A 19203-nucleotide genomic window follows, 5' to 3' on the forward strand; every position below is an offset into this window, starting at 1 on the left:
CAATTCATGGAAAACCAAATAGAATGCAGTCACTTAACATACAACTCAAAAATACCTAGCACACTTGTTCTTCTTACAATAGTGTTGATAAAACATTAGTGACTGACAGAGAATAAAATGCCTCAGTTAAACAAAGTAAACCAAAGTACTGTTCTGTACTAACATATAATTCTGATAATTACAGTCAATTCTTCATTATCTACATGAATAATTAATGATAACTACAAACTGTAATATTTAGTTAATAACTTCATATTTATATTTTAATTCAGGTATAATTCTCTGAAAGTCACAACACTTATTGTATAATAATGAAACTATATTGCATAGCAATTAAATGACTTTCTAAACAATCAATACTGTAACAAAGTCATTAATATCTGCTGAATGAAGAAACAGCCTAAAAGGAACTGGAAGGCTCTATAAGTCTCCTGACCTTATAGTTGCTCATATTCAATTTTGTATTCTTTCCCCATTCCATGCTGGAATTAGCATTCTGTGACTCCTTTTTTTTTGCCCAAAGTTTCTATCAGAGGAGAGTATAAGGTGAAAGGGAGAGAGAAGCAAAATAAACTTCTATGTAAACAGTTTCTGGAAATGGAGCTTGGCACGGAAATGGAAAAAACTCTTTAGTCACTGAACTGAGGATACTGTGGGATACAGATTTTAAAAGTTCTATCATCTCAAAGCAAAATAGATTATGAAGGTAAACAGGTATTAAGGAAATATTATGACAGACTAGGGATTCCCCCTTTACTTTGCTTCCTGGGTTGGAGAGGTAATCAACTGTATTTTTTTTTAACTAATTAATTAAATTAATTTTTACAAAAATTTTATGCATAGGTAATTTTCCAGCATTGACAATTGCAAAACCTTTTGTTTCAACTTTTCCCCTCCTTCCCCCCACCCTTTCCCCCAGATGGCAGGCTGACCAATATGTTAAATATGTTAAATATGTTAAAGTATAAGTTAAATATAATATATGTATATATGTCCAAACAGTTACTTTGCTGTACAAAAAGAATCAGACTTTGAAACAGTGTACAATTAGCCTGTGAAGGAAATAAAAAAATATAGGCAGACAAAAATATAGGGATTGGGAATTCTATGTAGTGGTTCATAGTCAACTCCCAGAGTTCTTTTGCTGGGTATAGCTGGTTCAGTTCATTACTGCTCTATTGGAACTGATTTGGTTCATCTCATTGTTGGAGAGGGCCTCGTCCATCAGAATTGATCATCATATAGTATTGAATCAACTGTTTTTTAAAGACTCTTTTTGCTCCTGAGCAGGATGGCAGGAGTAATGAAATTACTAACTGTAGTTAGTTGTCAGTCTTTCCACAGTAAGAGCACAGCTTAGCTTACTTTTTTAATAGAGTTAAGAACTTTTCCCTACTTCTCAAAAAATATTATTTGTCATATCAGACAGCTTCCTAGGAAAATAAGGAAGATGTAAAACAAAATATCAATAAAAACTTACTAAAACAAACAAACCAACCCCAAACTAAGGACATACAAAGTCCTCCATCCATCCAAAGTTCTTTGCATTGTCACCTATTTTCTTCTTTTTCATTTTGAATCCTGCTTATATTAGTTATTACTTATATATTAACTTATACAAGTTACTGGCTAAGTCAATTCACTTTTCTGGGCCTGTTTCTGCATATTTAAAACTTAAGGTTTTAAACTACCTGACTTCTAAGGTCTAGATGCAAAACTCAATGACTTCAAATTCCTATAAAACCTCTCAACTTGGAAGCTTCACTAGTACCTCAAAATTAGTCTATTAAAATTGAATATGCTCTTAATTATTACTTCACAATTTCTGTGAGGGGTACCGTGATTTATTGAGTCTTCTTCTGAAACTTGGTATAATTTTTGATTCCACTACTTCCTTTACCTCTCCTATCTAATTAGTTAGCACCTCATGTCTGTTCTACTTACATATTACCTCTGGAATCTATCCCCTTCCTCCCTATTTCTACTGCAATACTAGTATAAAGATAGTATATACTACTTGCCTGGACTGGAGCCTCCTAACCGGTCTTGCCTTCATTCTTACCATCACCCCATCCAGTTAAAATGACTACCAGACTAATCTAATAGATGGATAGTTCCACTTAACTCCACTGCTAAAAGTTTTTCAGTAGATCCTACACTTTGGTTTCTATATTATATCTCTCCCATACAACTGTCATAGCCTCCTATTTGCTCTCCCTGTGACAGCATTCTCTCACTCCAATTCATCATGATTTTTCTGTTCTCGAAAAACTCTAGTAATTTCTCTCTTACCTCCAGAATTAAATCTAAAGTCCCATGTATGACATTTAAAGCACTTTGCAATTTGGTTGCTTCTTATTCTTTCAATATTATATCTTATTCCCCTTTACATAGTCTATAATCTAGCTACCATGGTCTATTTGCTTGTACATCTCCTAATTTCCTGCTTTTGCAATGCCTCTCCTATATGCCTGGAATGCTCTTCATATCTTATCTTTTAGTTTTTTTTTATTCTATCAAGACCCAATTCAAATCTCATCTTCTGCTGGAGACCTTTCCCAGTCTTATCTATGAGATTATCTTCCATGTAATTCCACATACATCTTATAGGCACTTAGTTATTTGCATTTCCTCATTCATTAGAGAAGGTAAAAACTGATTTTGCCTTTCTTTATATTGCTATGCCTTAGTGCTATGCCTGGCAGTTAGTAAATGTTTAATAAGAGCTAGTTAATTGTCATTAAATTAAAGGAGAAGGTAACAAAATAAATGGTAAGGCTATTTCTTAAACCATATTTCTATGTCATAATTGGATTTCCATTTAATGGAGAGTTGACTGTGACTCATTTGCTAATGAATTCTTGTAACACAAATTTAAGCTTATTAATATTTTCACATGCTCTAAATACAAGCAATCTTATATTCCTACTTCTATACCTACATGCCTACCTGCTATAAATCTATTAGGTTCATGGACATGATGTAGCACTTCCAAGGTTCAAACCTTCTAAGCATAACAGCAAAAATGGAAAAATTAGGAATGAAATTATCTGAGATTAAATGAGTGACTATGTAATGAGGTGACATCAATAGCCTAAGAGTGTAAATTTAATCCCAATACAAAAACTTTAATAGAATTCATTTGTTTTTTTGTGGTTGCTTTTCAATTTTACTATATGAATATGAAGCTAATAAACATTTCTAGCTTCTAGGGCTAAGAGTAGAACAAAAAAGAAAAAAAACATTTTATATGTAGTAGAAGGAAGAGGGAATAGTTGAATATATGCTATCCTTCCTCAGGTCACATAAGTATAGGTTTTTAAACTTGTATGTCCCTAAGGGATTGACCTTAGAAGTTATAGATCTTTAGTCTTTCCTTGTATGTTTCTGCTTTGATTTGGAAAGTGGCAGGGGAAGTATTTCTCACAGAAATGGTTGATACGACTGAGACAAAAAAGAAATAATGGTACCCAAAGGATAATTGCTTATTGGTGTAAAGCAGAATACCATAACTATAAAGAGTTCAGCTCCAGTTCAACTTTCCCTTGCATACTTTGTTCTCTCTCTGTCTCTCTCCCCGTCTCCCCACCCCTCTCTCTTTCTCTTTATATATATATAGGTATCTATCTATCTATCTATCTATATCCATCCATCTCTCTTTTTCTTTGTACACTGAATTAACAAGTGACAAAATATAAGACATTCCTTTATAGAGTAAATATCATCTGGACAGAGACTAGAGAAAGTATTTGTTTATTGTATTATGTTATGAAGATTCAACAAAGCACTATTAGTATAGGCCAATTATTGAAATAGGTTTGCTATTTGGAATCTGCCATAATAATGGTATTTGCTATAATGGGTTTACTGCTTCTTATAAATATTTGTAAAGTGATGTAAGTAAGCCCTTAACCTGAAAAGATTTGGTGGGGCTTATAATATGGTCTAGAAAATAAGAATTTTAATAAAAATTCATTTTTACAAGTCATAGCACTAATTTTATGTTTATATATGGCAAGTAATCTTCAGCTATTAAGATGCAAAGCAACTTCCCATTTTTGCACTGACTATTTCACTGGGCTGTTTTTAGATCAAATGAGATAATGTATGTTTTTCATGAATCCTATAATGTGACAACAGTGTTATTTTTTCCCATTCATAGATATAGACTCATCACTCTATCTATAAAAATGGAATTTGCTAGCAAAATATTGTAAATTCATGATAAATTCAAAATATAATTTACCAATTCAAAATTATTTGAAAAAGAGCTTTCTCTATTATTGCCACTAGGGCATATCCCTGGGATTATAGTATACATTAAACATAATAAAAGGTTTTATTATAAATTTAAAAATCACTAGGAAAAAAAGAAGGAAACAATTGATAGAGTGATGAAGTGGGTTGGAAAATTAGATATGGTATGGATAGACAAAAAAAATGAGTTAAGAAAGGAAAAACACATAACTCTTAGAAACTCAGAAGAAAGAATAACAAATCAAGGAAAGGATGAGTGAGAAGCAAAGTAGGAGTGATCAGATAATGATGATAAAGCTTCTTAAGTTGCAGAATGGGGAATGAAGGAATAAGGTGGGGAAAAAAAGCCAGCACCATGCATATTAATATCTCAAACTGAGACAATTTTTTAGTTAAAAATGCACAAAAATACCATTACAAATTGTTTTAAGTAAGAATTCTCAAAATATTTCAAAATGGGGGAGAGGATTCATAAGGGCATATAGATTTCAACTTCATGGCAAAAAACTCACGCATAAACGATTTAAATAACTGAATAAATGTCTTATTTCTCAGAATGTTATATGTAAATTTTAGAAATAGTAACATACCTTTGTGATGAATGGTGTTATGAAAACAAAAAATACATCATAGATGAGGAGGAGAACTAGAAGTATTACACAAGCCTATTGAAAAAAAAATTAAGATACTAAATTTCACACATCCTAAGAAAGCGTTGATAATACTTTCAGATAATCACACATCTATACACCTATTTAAAAAACCAACCAATCCTTACACAATTGCTATTTCTAACTTTGTCCTATAAGACAAAAAAAGATTTTATTTTTCTTTCTACTATTTTCATTTCTTTGAATATTGCTTGTTCTTCATTCTCAAAGAGAACCATGACATTAAGGAGATACTGCCATGACATGCAAGTGAATTGGATTTAAGTGAGGGAGGGCTTTGTAAAGTCACCCACCTCGCTTTCCTCTCCAGAGCCATCTAGATCCAGTGGCAAGAAATAGATCAGGAAGACTGGAGATGGCTCTCATTTCTTTTAATAGCATTGATTCAAAACAAAGTCTTTTGTTAAATTTCTCCATTTTCTACAAGGCTATTCAGTACGTATGTCATCATTCAAATAGGCAGCACGGTGTAGTAGGAAGAGTAGGAACTTGGAATTAGAAGACTTAGGTTCAAGATTCAACTCCCTCAACTTGCTAAGTTTCACAGTTGTGGGTCTCGGTAGTCACAAACATAAAGTGGGGAAGATTTAAGTACTTTATATTACTTCACAGGACCAGAGTTAAGTAAGATAATATACAGTAAGTACTTTATAACCATAAAGATACTTTACAAATATGACATTATTTTCTTATTACTCATGCACATTATTAGTATACTTTGGATAGGACAAAAATATACTCTACCTTGAAGTTGGGTAATTTCAATGTTTTAATTAGATTCAGACAGAAAGCCATTCCCAAGAGATCTTGTAAAATCCAGGCCCATCTAAAATAAGATATTAATTTTATTATTTGCAATTATTTTTAAAATGGATCCCCACAAAATAGAGAAGTCACAATGAATAATATGTCTAACAAAATCAATACAATAAAAATTAAGGATCCATTATTATGGGTCAAATATTTGATAGAAAAAATTGAACTAAAAACTAGATTTAATCCTCAGGAAATTCATAAGTTAAAAGAAGAAATAAGGCATATTCTTGGAGAAGTCTCTCTTTCAAAAGATGAAAAAGGCTCCATAAAGAAGAGCATATTTGAGTTAGATCTTGAGAGAATGGATTTATCTCCATTTAGGAAATGGGTGAGAAAAGCATAGTATAGAGATGGGAGAAGGAAAGAGAAAAAGAGCTGATGGTGTATATTCTGATTTGAGTTAGATGTAGAAAGAGTAAAGGGAAGTAATGTGATATAAGGCTGAAATAGTAGGCCAAATTATAGAAAGAGTTGTATGGTACTATAAAGGACTTTAAAGGGAAGTTAGTAAAACAGTTTTTGGGTTAAGTAGTAACATGATTTGAAAATTATTGAAGGTTATATTGGAAACAAGAGAGTCTGGTGGCAGAAAGACTAGTCAAAAAGACATTACAATTATGCTAAGCAAAGATAATAGTGAATTCCTGAACTATAGTGAATGCAGTTAAATTTGAAAGGAAGGAATAAGTATGAGGCTGTAGAACCTAAATGAAAAAGCCTTTATAAATGACTTTCTATGGGTAATAAATGATTAGAACAGGTCAAGAATGATTCAAAGGTTTCTTAAAGGTGACTGACACCATCAATATAAGTAGAGCATTTAAAGAAAAGGATAGGTTTTCTGGTGGAAATGGAGCTATTAAATGAAGTCATGAGAAAGTGTGAAACTACCAAGAAAGAGAAAAAAGCCTATGACTGAAGTCCCCGTGATATGACCACTGGAGTAGCATTGTGTAACAGAGTGCTGGACTTAGAATCTGGAAAACATGGGTTCAAATATTGCTTTAGACATTAGCTGTCTGACCCTGAGCAAGTCACTTGCTCTGGACTTCAGTTACCTCCCTATAAAAGCAGTGAATTAGTGCTCGCTAAGGTCCCTTCTAGCTGTATATTTATGATTGCTTATTGTTAACTTTTGTTCAAAAAATTAAGAAAGCAATATTTCCTATACATAATAAAACAATGATATGCTAGAATATTGATCTTTATGAGAAAAGGATGCAATGATGCTAAATTTGTTTTTAAAATGTTGCAAGCTTGTAGAATAACTCTCCTAAACAATAAGCTAAAAATTTAGATGTATTAATTTCTATCAACTTTTAACAATGTTAATTCATTAAATGACTTTTTAGCTTTATTTTTAAGCCTACATTTAAAAATGAAATCATAGTTTCAAATGTTTTTGTACATTTGAATACAAATCAATCAAGTTGAGAACTATTTGACATGGTTTTTCCTGAAAATTCATTTTTTAAAGACTATGATATTCCAAGATAAAAGCTACAAATCCCTCAGCCAACAGATGTTTATCTGAGTGAAATATGTAACACTCTTGTCTCTAAACTAAAATAGTAAAAATTGATCTCCCACCTGTCATCATTTCGAAATACAGCCCAAACAACAGCCAGAGATATGCAAAATGCTGCAAGAAAAAGAAGTCTCACTTCAAAGCTTTTGCTGCCACATGCAATCCTAAAAGAAAGAAACAAATAAACAAAAAAACACAGGGAGTTAATTTAGTTTGTCAAGTACTGAAAACAGATTGGGGGTAGTGGAGGTAGGTTCACAATAGAGCCAAAACAAATACAAAAACAACTGTTCAGTGCTAAAATTGCTGCAATAACCACTTTTAAATAGAGCAACTGGTAACAAAGTGCTTAAATGTGTGTTATTTTGAAATTTCCACTTTTTTGTGTATACCTTAAATAGCTAATGGAAACATTTTATAGTTGTCCAGAAAAATTCATACCTGCATTGTCCACATGGTATTTTCCTAATTAGTGATGAAAGGCAGTTGTATAAACTCATCGAAGATGCCAAACAGAAAATTGCTATCATAACATAGACTAGAAAAAAAGAGAAATATTAAATGAAAAAAGAAATGTCAGTAATACGACAACATTTCTGAACACCATATTTCAATTGTTTGTTTTTAAAAACTATTTTAAATAGATGCTCAAAGAATATCCAATTAGACTGACTAGACTGCAATGTGATGGTATCTTTCACTGAATGCTTATTTTAGGATTTGTAAGAGAAGTGGGAGAATTACTTGTATGCCAGTAGTTTGAAAACCACTCACTCTAAAATTTAAACTAACATAATCATGTGAGTTTTAATAAAATAAATCCAAGAATATTTAAAAAAGAAAAATGAATTCTTTTATTCTGCTTATTTGAGATACATAATAATGCATATCTAATAATCTAACAATATTATATAAATTATTTCTGTGGGTTTATATAATGTTTATAGGATATAATTTGATTTACTCTATGGCCATATCCATGTAATAAAGTACCTTTTAAAAAAGTTTTAATATAGTTTTCAATATTTAATACATGTATAATACACGTGTTTTTATTTAAAATTATTGTTTAAAATTACTACACTTTAAAGATTCTTTTTCATTTCTCAATACTTCAAAATGATAATTAATTTTGCTGCATAGGCATTTTGAAGTTTCAGTGAAACTGAGACCACTTCAAGACTTATTCAAGAGAGGAGGACAAGTTTAGAGCCAGGGAAATCATCCCTGTAGGGGTTATTAAACAAGAAATAATAAATAGAAGGGAATATAAGATGTGGATAAGACATATACAAATAAATGTAATATAGGCATATGAAAGATTAGATTTATGTGAAATTTGAGGGAGGAAATACTTTTAGTTCAAGGTGGGTGGAGGGAGGGATTAAAGACTTAATTGAGGAAGTGGTATCTACCCCGAAACTTTAAAGAGAAGAATCTGAACATAGTCTGAGAGACCATATTCCATATGTTTGAGGCAGAGGCATGGAATGGGAAGGGAAGAGGTTGGAAGGATGATATATACAAATAAACATAGATGGAAAAGATGAAATCAAGAAAAAACCAATAGACTAGTTTGTCTGGGATACAGGAATAGGAGGATAGGAGGAATGTTAAATAAGGGGAAAGGAAGGTTGGAAACATTGTAGAGGACTATGAATACCAAGTTAAGGAGTTTCTATTTTATCTCAGTAGGCAATAGTGAGCCACTGGAACTGGAGAGTAAGGTCATCAGATCTACTAGAGTTATTTTGGCAGCTGTGTAAAGGATGACTTAGGAAGAGAAAAAAAAGAGGCAGTAAAACAAGTATGATAGTTTTTTTTGAAAGATAATGGTCTGAACTGTTGCAGTGGGCCAAGAAAAAAGGAATAGATTAACTTATTGACTAAATTAAAAATACTACTAAAGAAAGCTAAAGTACAGTTGTCATAGATTGAGGGATTTTTTAGAAATATTTTCCAAAGGCAGATAAATTAAGCAAATGATTCAAGGTATGAAATCTCAGGTTCTTCACCCCCACTTTAGACTAATATTCTTTGAAGAGTGGCTTGGCAAAGGTTTTTGGGTGATCTTCATGAATGTTCTTTTTTCTCCCATTTCCCTCTTGTTGCTATTATACACTTTGGCTTTTATTGGACAGTTACAAAAGCAGGGCTGGCAAGTTTCCAAGAGGCTATACTGGAAAGAGGATTATTCTAGCTTTCACCTCAACCATCAGGGTACAAAAAATTTCAAGCCATCCCACAGGCCACCAACCATATTCCTGATTATACTCTGATATGACATAATTCTGAATTTGGTATAGAGGATCTGATTAATGATAAAAGATTAATATTTGAAGATATTTTTAAAATAAAATTTAGATAATACCAACATTAGTATTTTAACTCAAAAATATATGGACTGCACTTTTGGAATCGGCATTATATTTGAGATGCTTCCAATTCATGCATGAAAAAAACTTAGAGCACTATTTTAGATACAATTATGTTTTAGTCTTTAGGGAAGAAAAATTAATTATACAATAGCAAGTATTTCTGCCTTGTCAAGAATGAATTCTCTTATTGAGATTACAAAGTAACATCAAACTAACAAGGTGTAATCATTTTAAATTTTGACTGAGCATTAAAAATGAAATAAGTTAAATCAGAAATCCAAATTTTCATTTTAAAAATGCCTTTATTTAAACAAAAGAGGAAGTTCATGGAAATGGGTTAGGGTAATATATGCCAAAACTTTAAAAAAAGCTAATTTCTTACCTAGCCACTTGTAGAAGAAATAAAGTAAGATAATTATAACACAACAGCCAACCACAAACATTATAACTGTAAGTGGAGTAAAAGTTAAGGATTCTTCCTTCTTTTTTGTTTCTCTGTCTTCAGTATTTGTCACTGCCTTCATGTCCTCCCTGCAAAATACATATAAGAGTCTCAGTCAACCTTATTCTGTCAAACTTTCACACAAATACTTGAAAGATCTTCTTCAGCATAGGGAATTCCTGTGTGACAACACTTTCTCCAATAGAGATCACATCCAGCTGAATAGATGGGAGATTGTAAACACAAATATCATCTCCTTTATAATTTTGTCTAGAACAATTCCTGGAGAGATCAATTGGAGGGGGGTGGGATATAAAAAGATAAGGGGACAAAAAAGGGACAAAACTATAGAAAAACTTGGCAGCAAAGGATGGTTGCATACAAGAACCTTAGCCAATGTTTTTTGTTTGTTTGTTTATTTATTTGTTTTGTTTATGAACAAGCATTCATCATACAAATACTTGTATTTGAGTCTATTATGAATTCTATGAATTGAAGAATCTATGATGATTCTTGGTATGGAGACTCCCTTATCCTCACCTAATAATAAGACAATATAGAATTATTGCCATAAAAATTGGATATAGTTGAAAAAAAGTCTGGACTTCAAAGGACAGTTCTGAAGGCAATATACCATTTCACCTATTTTTTAAGAAAGAAACAAAACATATTTTGAAACTTAGTAAATAAACTAGAGCTGTTGTATGACAGTGGATAGTTTCTAGACTTGGGAGACAGAAAAACTGATTCAAAGACCAGTTCTGATATTTATTACCTTGTGACCATAGGCAAATCATTTACCATCTCTAACTCTATAGCAGGTCTTCTAAGAATATAAGTTTGATATAGTAGTCATCTGTGTCAACATAAGGTATTCTAACAAAGAAAAAAATTCTTTAATGTATTAATATAAATTATAATCAAATCCCCCTTTTTTTTAACAAAAAAATTATCTCATTTAGGTAGATAAGTCTAAACTTCTGTTATTAACCGTATCAACAAAGAGAATATTTTAAAAGCATGTCAGAATAGAATATGTTAAAATGGAACATTACCAAAGAGAATCTTCAATTAAGCTTTGTATCTTTATTTTGGAGGAAGGCAAAAAAGAATTAGATTCCAGAGCAAAATAGCCGAAACACAGCAAAGGACATTCATATCAAAACAATAACCATTATCTAAATCTACATTCAGACAATGTCCTAGAATCAGTACGCATTCAGCTTAGGATCCTATACATTCTGACTCTTAAGTACTGGGTTCAGAATGAAAACTGTCATGTAACACAATATTCTGAATGATTAAACATATTAATGGCATTTAATATTTCCTTCACTCTCATGGAGAAAGCTTAGACTCATTGTTATCTTTGTCTGGTACCAACTTTACCATGACTTTTACTATCTGTTCAAATATGATTTTTCCAGTACAAGGCCTTGGCATTTCAATACGTGAGAAAGCAGACTTGAAATTTGCTTATGACCTCTTTGAGGCCACTTTGGGAACTGTATTAAAGAATTATCATAAGAGGTGAACTTGGGAAAAACACATTTTATTTATCTTTCAGTTCTTCTAAAGTTGAAAATATTAAGTCCTATTGCTAAGGAGGAAAAAACAAAACAAAAGCCTCTCTCTCCCTCTTAAAGTCACAAGATATTTTTGTGGGAAAGATAAATACAGAGGCCTAGGAGGGGAAATGGCCAGCAAAAACCTCTCCCCAAAATTTAAAAGCATAAAAAACATAAAACAAAAGAAAAAAAAACCCAAACTGATCAACAGTAATTCTGATAAATATAGGACAATGCAGAACAAATGAAAGTGAAGAACAGTGAAGAAAACTGTTCAAAAAAACCCAACAACCCTAATTGCCTCAAAAAAGTGAAAAAAAAAAAAAAAAGAAAAAGTCATATACAACTGAAATCACTGAATAACTGAATGGTAGTAGAAAATAAAGAGTTTTAAGATGTTTGGAAAGGGTTATGTGTTAGCTTAATAAAAAAGAAGTCAACCCTCTGATATTGTTTACAGCAAAGAAGAATTTTAAGTCATTTTTAAAAAATGAACATTTGAAAAAAAATACATTTACAGGACTGTCTAGATGCAAATGCCTTCAATAAGGCTTTAGGTATTTATTTTCATTATTTTAGTAACACTGCATGGTTTTTTGGAGAGGAAAAAGAAAGTTACGTTCTGCAATCTTTGTCTTAATGCTACATTTTAAGTCGTAATTCACCTATAAATTAAGAAAAATACAATAAAACCCAAAACCAAACTTGTCTTCTTAAATCAGCTATATATATATTGTCAACTGTCCAAAGAGAACAAGAATAGTTTCTTCTATATCAACTTAGTGTTAAAAGAATTATGCTTGATAATATGTGATCTATTTATAATAATCTTTGAATTCTCTATCTTGAAGTATTCATGTGGAATCTGTGATATTTTGCTTTCATTTCCTAAAGTAACTAAATATTTTCTATTTGACAGAATAATCTGATTTTGATCTGGCTATCAAAACCTTTTTTTTTTTTTTTTTTTTTTTGTAATTTACCAGACCCTTGCTAAATAATATGCTGAGTCACATTTACATGCTAAATTACAATCTTTATATGGTTTATATTTCTATTTTCCAGGAAAATCTTGTACTTGGTCAACCAACCAATCAATCAACAAGCATTTATTATCTATTATGTGCCAAGCACTAGGCATAAAAAGACAAAACTAAAGTCTCTTTTCAAAATGAGTTTACATTCTACTTGAGGAAACAACATGTATTCGTATATATAAAATTTTTAAAGGTAATTTTGGGGTAGAAGTACTAATACTTTGGTAGGAAACAGTAAGAAAGGACTCATAATGAAAGGGCTCATGGCATTTGAATGAAACTGTGAAAGAAATTAAGTATTCAAAGAGCTTGCAAAAGTGAATTATATTCCAAAAATGGGGGACAGGTTATGTAAAAGCCACATAGAAAAAATGGAATGTCATTTGTGAGGAAGAGCAATGTAACAGAATTATGTGAAGGTTGGAAAGGCAAGTTACAGATTGTGAAGGGCTATAAATGGCAAACACTGGTGTATGCATTTGCTCTCACAAGTAACAGAGAGCAGCTATAGATTACTGAGTAGTGATATGACATAGCAGACATGCTTTAAGAATAGCACTTTGCAATGTTTACTTCTCCCTGCTTTGGATACACCCACATTTTTGCACATGATTTTCTTTTCTTATATTAGGGCTTCTTTCCTCTTTTCCTAATTCTAAAAATCTATAAATTTACTTTGATCACATTGTAAAAAGCTATTGTCTTCCAATAGAGATATGAAGTTTGACCCCCATGTCTTATATATTTGAAAACCTGTCATTGTTTTATTTTTATGTTTTGAAGAAGGATCCTGGTAATTATGTATCTTAATGTTCTTTATGATATGTATTCTGATTAAGTTCCTGAAAAGCTTAGTTAGATTTCTTTAGTTTGGGGAGTAAAAATTGAACAAAAGTTTTTAAGTGTGACATATTCTAGTATGTTTCTGAGACAGAGGAAAAACCAAAGTGACTTTTAAAGTGACTAAAAGTGTACAATAAAAATCTGTGAAGCAGCAATTTCACTAGAAAAATAATTATTTCAAACATTCTCTAAAACAGCCTAGAAAAAGGATGGCTGATATCAAAGAGCTTCATAACCAAATAGGATGTGGATTATTGTGGAATATACAAATATTGTATTTTGTGTATTATTATTGAATATTGTGGAATATACAAAATATAAAACTAAATGAATAATATTTTAAAGTCAAGATAATAAATTAAAATGCTAATGCAACATCCCTAAATGTTATATGTTATATAAAAATTTCTAATTCTTTTATATGAGTTTTATTTTAAGGCAAGAAGAGAAAACCATTCATATGTACATAAATAGATATGATTAAAAACAGTCATCCTAATGCTCTTTCCAAATAGTATTTAAGTTCATTTCTCTCTTACATTTCTTTTGGTTTCAAGTTTTCTTCTTAATTTGAGTCAATTTTTGGTACTCACCAATACCTGAACAAATACAAAAAGGGCATCTTAAATGATGATACAGATGATGCATATTCACCTAGTTAAATGCAAATGTATATTACATATATAGACCTTATATATATGACCATGTACATATCTATAGAAATAGATAAAATAACTTTGGGGGAGTAATTGAATGAAAATTGAATGAAAATAATGGGCTGTAAGCTCATCTTCTGTAGAGTCACTGAAAGCTTCTTTGAGACAACTCAAAAAGTGGATTGAGAAATGGAGATATGTACTTCATCCTATTTCCACATGGTTTTGATTTCTTCTGCTGTGTGTCTATATTTTAAAATTTTTTCATTTCAAATATCTTGGATATTATGAGTATTTGATAAAACAACATCTAATAAAAACTGTTTTTAAATTTTTATGGGAAAAAAATGCTCTGTCCAGGAGATAATGGACAAGAGTTTTGTTTCTGATAGTGCCAGTATTGTTATTTTTTGTGATTTGAACAGTTTTTTTCTTAATAGAGTCTACTCTACTAGAGTCCTCTTTTAGCACTGTCTTGTCTGTTAGAGTATATATTGAGATACAATTTGAAAGGGATTAAGGCAGAAAATTTGTTTTGCTTAATTATGCATGTTTGCCAGAAGGGCTTTTTTGTAGGGAAAGAAGGGGGAAGGGAAAAAAAAAGTATTCCTTTTTCAGTTTTTCTTAGGGCAAAGAGACAAATTTATAAGATGGCTGACCTGAATTCAGGTACAATACATGGAATAGAGAAATATAACTAGGCTTCTCAGAAATCATCCATGACCATGACTTTAAATATTAAACATTTTTGGGCCAATATAATGGAAGGAATGGCCATTTTAAATTAAAGCATCAAGGAGAATAAGTTTATAATTTGATGACTCCAGTGTTTTCCCTTTGCTTATTTTATTTTCTAATGTTTGAAGTTTTGAAATATTAACCTACAAACTGAGGACTAATTTATTTTAATAAGGGACAAAATACTAATTTTCCTTCTTGATGTAGATAAACAATGGTGCAAACATTAAAAATTTCTTAGTTTTGAAATTGGATGTCCTATGAAATTGGATGTGGAGGTATCTGACATTTTCAGAATTCCTGACCTTAAAAAACAAGATGACCACTGTAAATACCTAAATCAGGGAAAAAACAAGAAAGCTGCTCGCTTTTCTCATGTTCAACTCCTTTCTGTTTTTTCTTCCTTGATGAGAATCAAAGTCCCAGTGGTGAGTAGAACTGTTAAAAATTTATTGACAGTTTGCTTTCTAGAAGGAAGTAAATTAACTAGTTTAGTTTTTTTTTTTTTTAATCCTTTATCATGAATTCACTGAGCTTGTTAAGAGGGAAATAAGTAATAACTCTTGAAGTCTACTCAGGACTTAAATCAAGAGAAACTAAGAGTTAAAAAAAAAAGAGGAATAGTACTATAGAGGCAGTTTTCTTATGTTATTTCTTGCATTAGGTTGAGATTTTTTTGATGTGTCATGTTCTTCTTTAAGGACTATGATACTTAAGTCACCTCTAGATATCCTATATATGAGATTAATTTTTTGCTTGTATAGAAATCATGTATTTTTTTTTTTAACATTGTTACCATTTCTTCTTATCTACCAGACTTTTCCAATCTCTCTTTCCTAATCTGTTATTTTCTCTTTTGTTTCTTTGGAGAAGTTTGACACCGTGATTTTAAGTTTTATAATTGACTAATTATTTGTTGATTGGTCACATGACCCAGAAATTTCCTAGTCAGTCTTTTCAATGTTCATCAATATTTGAGATTCTTACCTAGTTAAGAAAGACATAAAAATGGTAAGGAGAGAAAGTTGGCTGGTTAGGAAAAAATGGAGTATTGGTTTACTGCCCTTTTTCTATTACCACCAAAGAGAAATATCCAGGGGCTATCTCTTCATTCAAGTGATCTCTACTCTGGTTGGAACAAAATGAACTTGGACAAAAATGTTATGTGGTGCACTAGATACTAGATAGAGTACTAGACCTGAAGTCATTTTACGTTCCTCAGTTCAAATTTGTTCTCAGACACTTAATAGATGTGTGACCCTGAACAAGTCACTTAACTCTATTTTGCCTCAGTTGCCTCATCTATAAAATGAACTGGAGAAAGAAATGACAAACCATTTCCCAAGAATCACCAGATATGGTAAGGAAGAGTCAGATATGACTGAAACAACTACCAACAAAAAGGAAAAAACTGAATATGATCCAAAGGAAATCATTGTTAAGTACCACTGGTCTAATTTTATTTAGTTTTAGAAGTAAGTGACTGATTTTTAAAGCCTCTAGAAGTCTTGGTTTCTTTTTTGAAGCAATAAATCAAATTAAAAAGGGGGAACAAGAAGAGGAGGAGAAAAAGATAGTATATGAAAGGAAATATGCTCTTCTCAAAATTGGTGAGAGGGGATCTATAAGGACAGAATCTTCACACACACACACACACACACACACACACACGCCAACTAGAATTATAAGCAAAAAAAAGTTAAATTGAAGGGAGGAGGAGAAGTTAGAGAGAAAAATCTGGAACACAAAATCTTACAAAAACATGTAGAAAACTATCTTTACATGTATTGAAAGTAAAATACTATTGATAAATAAGAAAAAGGTTAATTGAATAAAAGAATACTGTGGTGGTCTTTTTTTTTTTTTAAGATGACAATATTAACCCAACAAAAGGAGAAATATGTTTTCCACTTTTTTTAGTATTAGTTTGTACCTTATGGTTCCCCTTATGAAGAGCCATATACAACCATGTGGCCATATGCCAGCTATCATTTCCATCTGAATTGTCCTTAGGAAGATTCTGAAGATCACCTGGCAGGATGAGATACCAGACACTGAAGTTCTTTCTTGAACTATACTGCTTAGCATTCAAATCCTACTGTAGAGAGAACAATTCTGCTGGGCTGGCCACATTATTCTTAATGCCAAATGTATGCTTGATGGAAAGATTATTTTATGGAGAATTCACATAAGACAAGTGCTCACAAGATGGTCAGTAAAAAGCAATACAAGGACACTTTCAAGGTCTTTCTTAAGAACTTTAGAATCAATTGTATGACAAAAATGACACTGGAACAGGAATATCCAGCATGGTGTGCCCTCATCAGAAAAGATGTCACATGCTCTATGAGCAGAGCAGAATCAAATTTGTTCAGAAGAAAGTTGAAATGTTCAAAGTTTGAGACACCATGCCAAATGCTCATAGGGACTATTTGTGTTTGACTCAAGGCAGAGCATTATGAACTCATAACGGTCAGACCAGTCACACCTGTACACACTAACTTGAATCTAACAGAGTGATGGCATTTCAGTCCTCTTCAAGAATGAAGGACAACCACCAATGAACTAACCAGTCTGTAAAGGTCATCAAAGCTACAACCTTCATTTATATCTCTCTGGACGTCTTTCTTTACTCCTCCCTATCAGCTTTCTCACTTCGGAGATCCCTCTGTCCTTGCCATCACTTCTATTAAGCTCTTCCGCGAATTTCCATTTTAAGGAAGGGTCTAGACCAACCAGGTTCACTCCTCTCCAAACTTCTTTCTCTACCATGCTCCAACACAGAAACCGTCTCTTCTCTCTTTTTCAGTTCCTTTTATGGGTTGTCTTCTTCCCTTAGGATGTAAGCTCCTCAGATTATATGGAACTTATTTTGAAATCTGCATAATTTTCATGTCCATTTTTCTTTGGAAAAGTTTATTTTTAAATCTTTGGAAACATGAGCTATCCTCTATACTTTTAGTCATGTTCAAAAGAACAAACTATCATGATTCTAATGTAAAAAACAAAACAAAACAAATAAACATGTTTCCAAAAAGTGCTTGTTCAAGGGAAAAAAAGAAATGTAAGCTCCTCAATGTAGGGACTATATTTTCTGCTTCTAAGCACAGTGCTCGGCTCATAGTAAGAGTTTAGTAAATGTTTGTTGATTTGACTTGAAGATTTGGTCTAAGCTAAGTAGCTCAATCTTTAAAAATTAGTTTATAAAAAAAAAATTTCTCTTCTGCCACTTAAAATATACTAAAATTTGATACAACTTACAATTCACTGACACCACTCCAGTAACCTCCTAAAGCCACACTTGACACGGCAATTATAAAGATGACCACCAAAGTATAATCAAATGTAGGCCATGATGGTGCATAGAAGTTCACAGAAATGTTATTTCCAAGAGTCTGAAAGAAAAAAAAGCCAATTTTAAACATGATAATGAATACTTTCTAAGACACAAGGTTAATACAGAATTATGTAAACAACAAAACTTTATACTTCAATCTGGAAAGGATTCTGTAACTAATATCAGACAGACTTCAGCAATTGGAATACCAGATGCAGAATAATGGTAGGCATGATAAATTCTCTTAGGAAGAAAACCATGCAAGCTTTTCTTAGCTAAGTGCATCAAATATATTGATTGACATAAACTTAAAAGTCATATTTTGCTGACTACAATAATATAATTTTTAAAAATATTTACAAGATTAGAGATTGTCAATAAATATAATGGCCAATTGAGACTTCAGAGATCTGTCTTGTATAAAGCATACTTCCTGTCTGTAGGTAGAGAAGTAGCATTCTATGAATGAGGAATAAGTGCATTTTCAGACATAATGAATTTGTTTTATTTGCTTAATGTACTAACCTATTACAACGGAGGGAATGGGATGGAGCTGTGGGATGTAGTTATTGCTAATTATCAGTGATGTTAAAAAATAAAATAAAATATTTTTTTAAAGTTCACAATTCCCTATTCCACATAATGCAATCTTTTACCATCAGTTCCTTTAAATCTCTATATCTAGAGCTGATTGTTAATTTTGATAACATTATGTCAGGGGTCCCATTCTTTCAAAGTCCCAATTATCAATGTTTACTCTGAAATATTACTTGTGTCGGAATAAACCCTATTCTTTCTTGAGGCAGATGCTGACAGATGCTAATATTTCTTGATTTTGCCAGTTTTGTATATTTTCAAAGAGTATGTTAACATCTATGACAATGATAGTATAGATTTTATTGTCAAAATAACATCTGGTTTTAAGGACTTTC

At 31.7% G+C, this 19203-nt stretch overlaps 1 protein-coding gene across 3 annotated transcripts in view; it reads right to left on the minus strand.

The window, feature by feature from the left end:
- SPPL2A (signal peptide peptidase like 2A) overlaps positions 1-19203 on the minus strand; it is a 104751-nt gene that overhangs the window by 12690 nt on the left and 72858 nt on the right. For all 3 annotated transcript variants that reach the window (XM_074294497.1, XM_074294498.1, XM_074294499.1), the window contains 6 exons: positions 18196-18329; positions 10033-10181; positions 7714-7810; positions 7335-7436; positions 5673-5754; positions 4848-4922 (listed from right to left, as the gene is read on the minus strand). In XM_074294497.1, coding sequence (XP_074150598.1) covers positions 4848-4922; positions 5673-5754; positions 7335-7436; positions 7714-7810; positions 10033-10181; positions 18196-18329 — 639 coding nt within the window. The remainder of the gene's footprint in view (positions 1-4847; positions 4923-5672; positions 5755-7334; positions 7437-7713; positions 7811-10032; positions 10182-18195; positions 18330-19203) is intronic.

The sequence above is a fragment of the Sminthopsis crassicaudata genome, chromosome 2 (genome assembly GCF_048593235.1).
Source record: "Sminthopsis crassicaudata isolate SCR6 chromosome 2, ASM4859323v1, whole genome shotgun sequence".
Classification (NCBI taxonomy): Eukaryota; Metazoa; Chordata; class Mammalia; order Dasyuromorphia; family Dasyuridae; genus Sminthopsis; species Sminthopsis crassicaudata.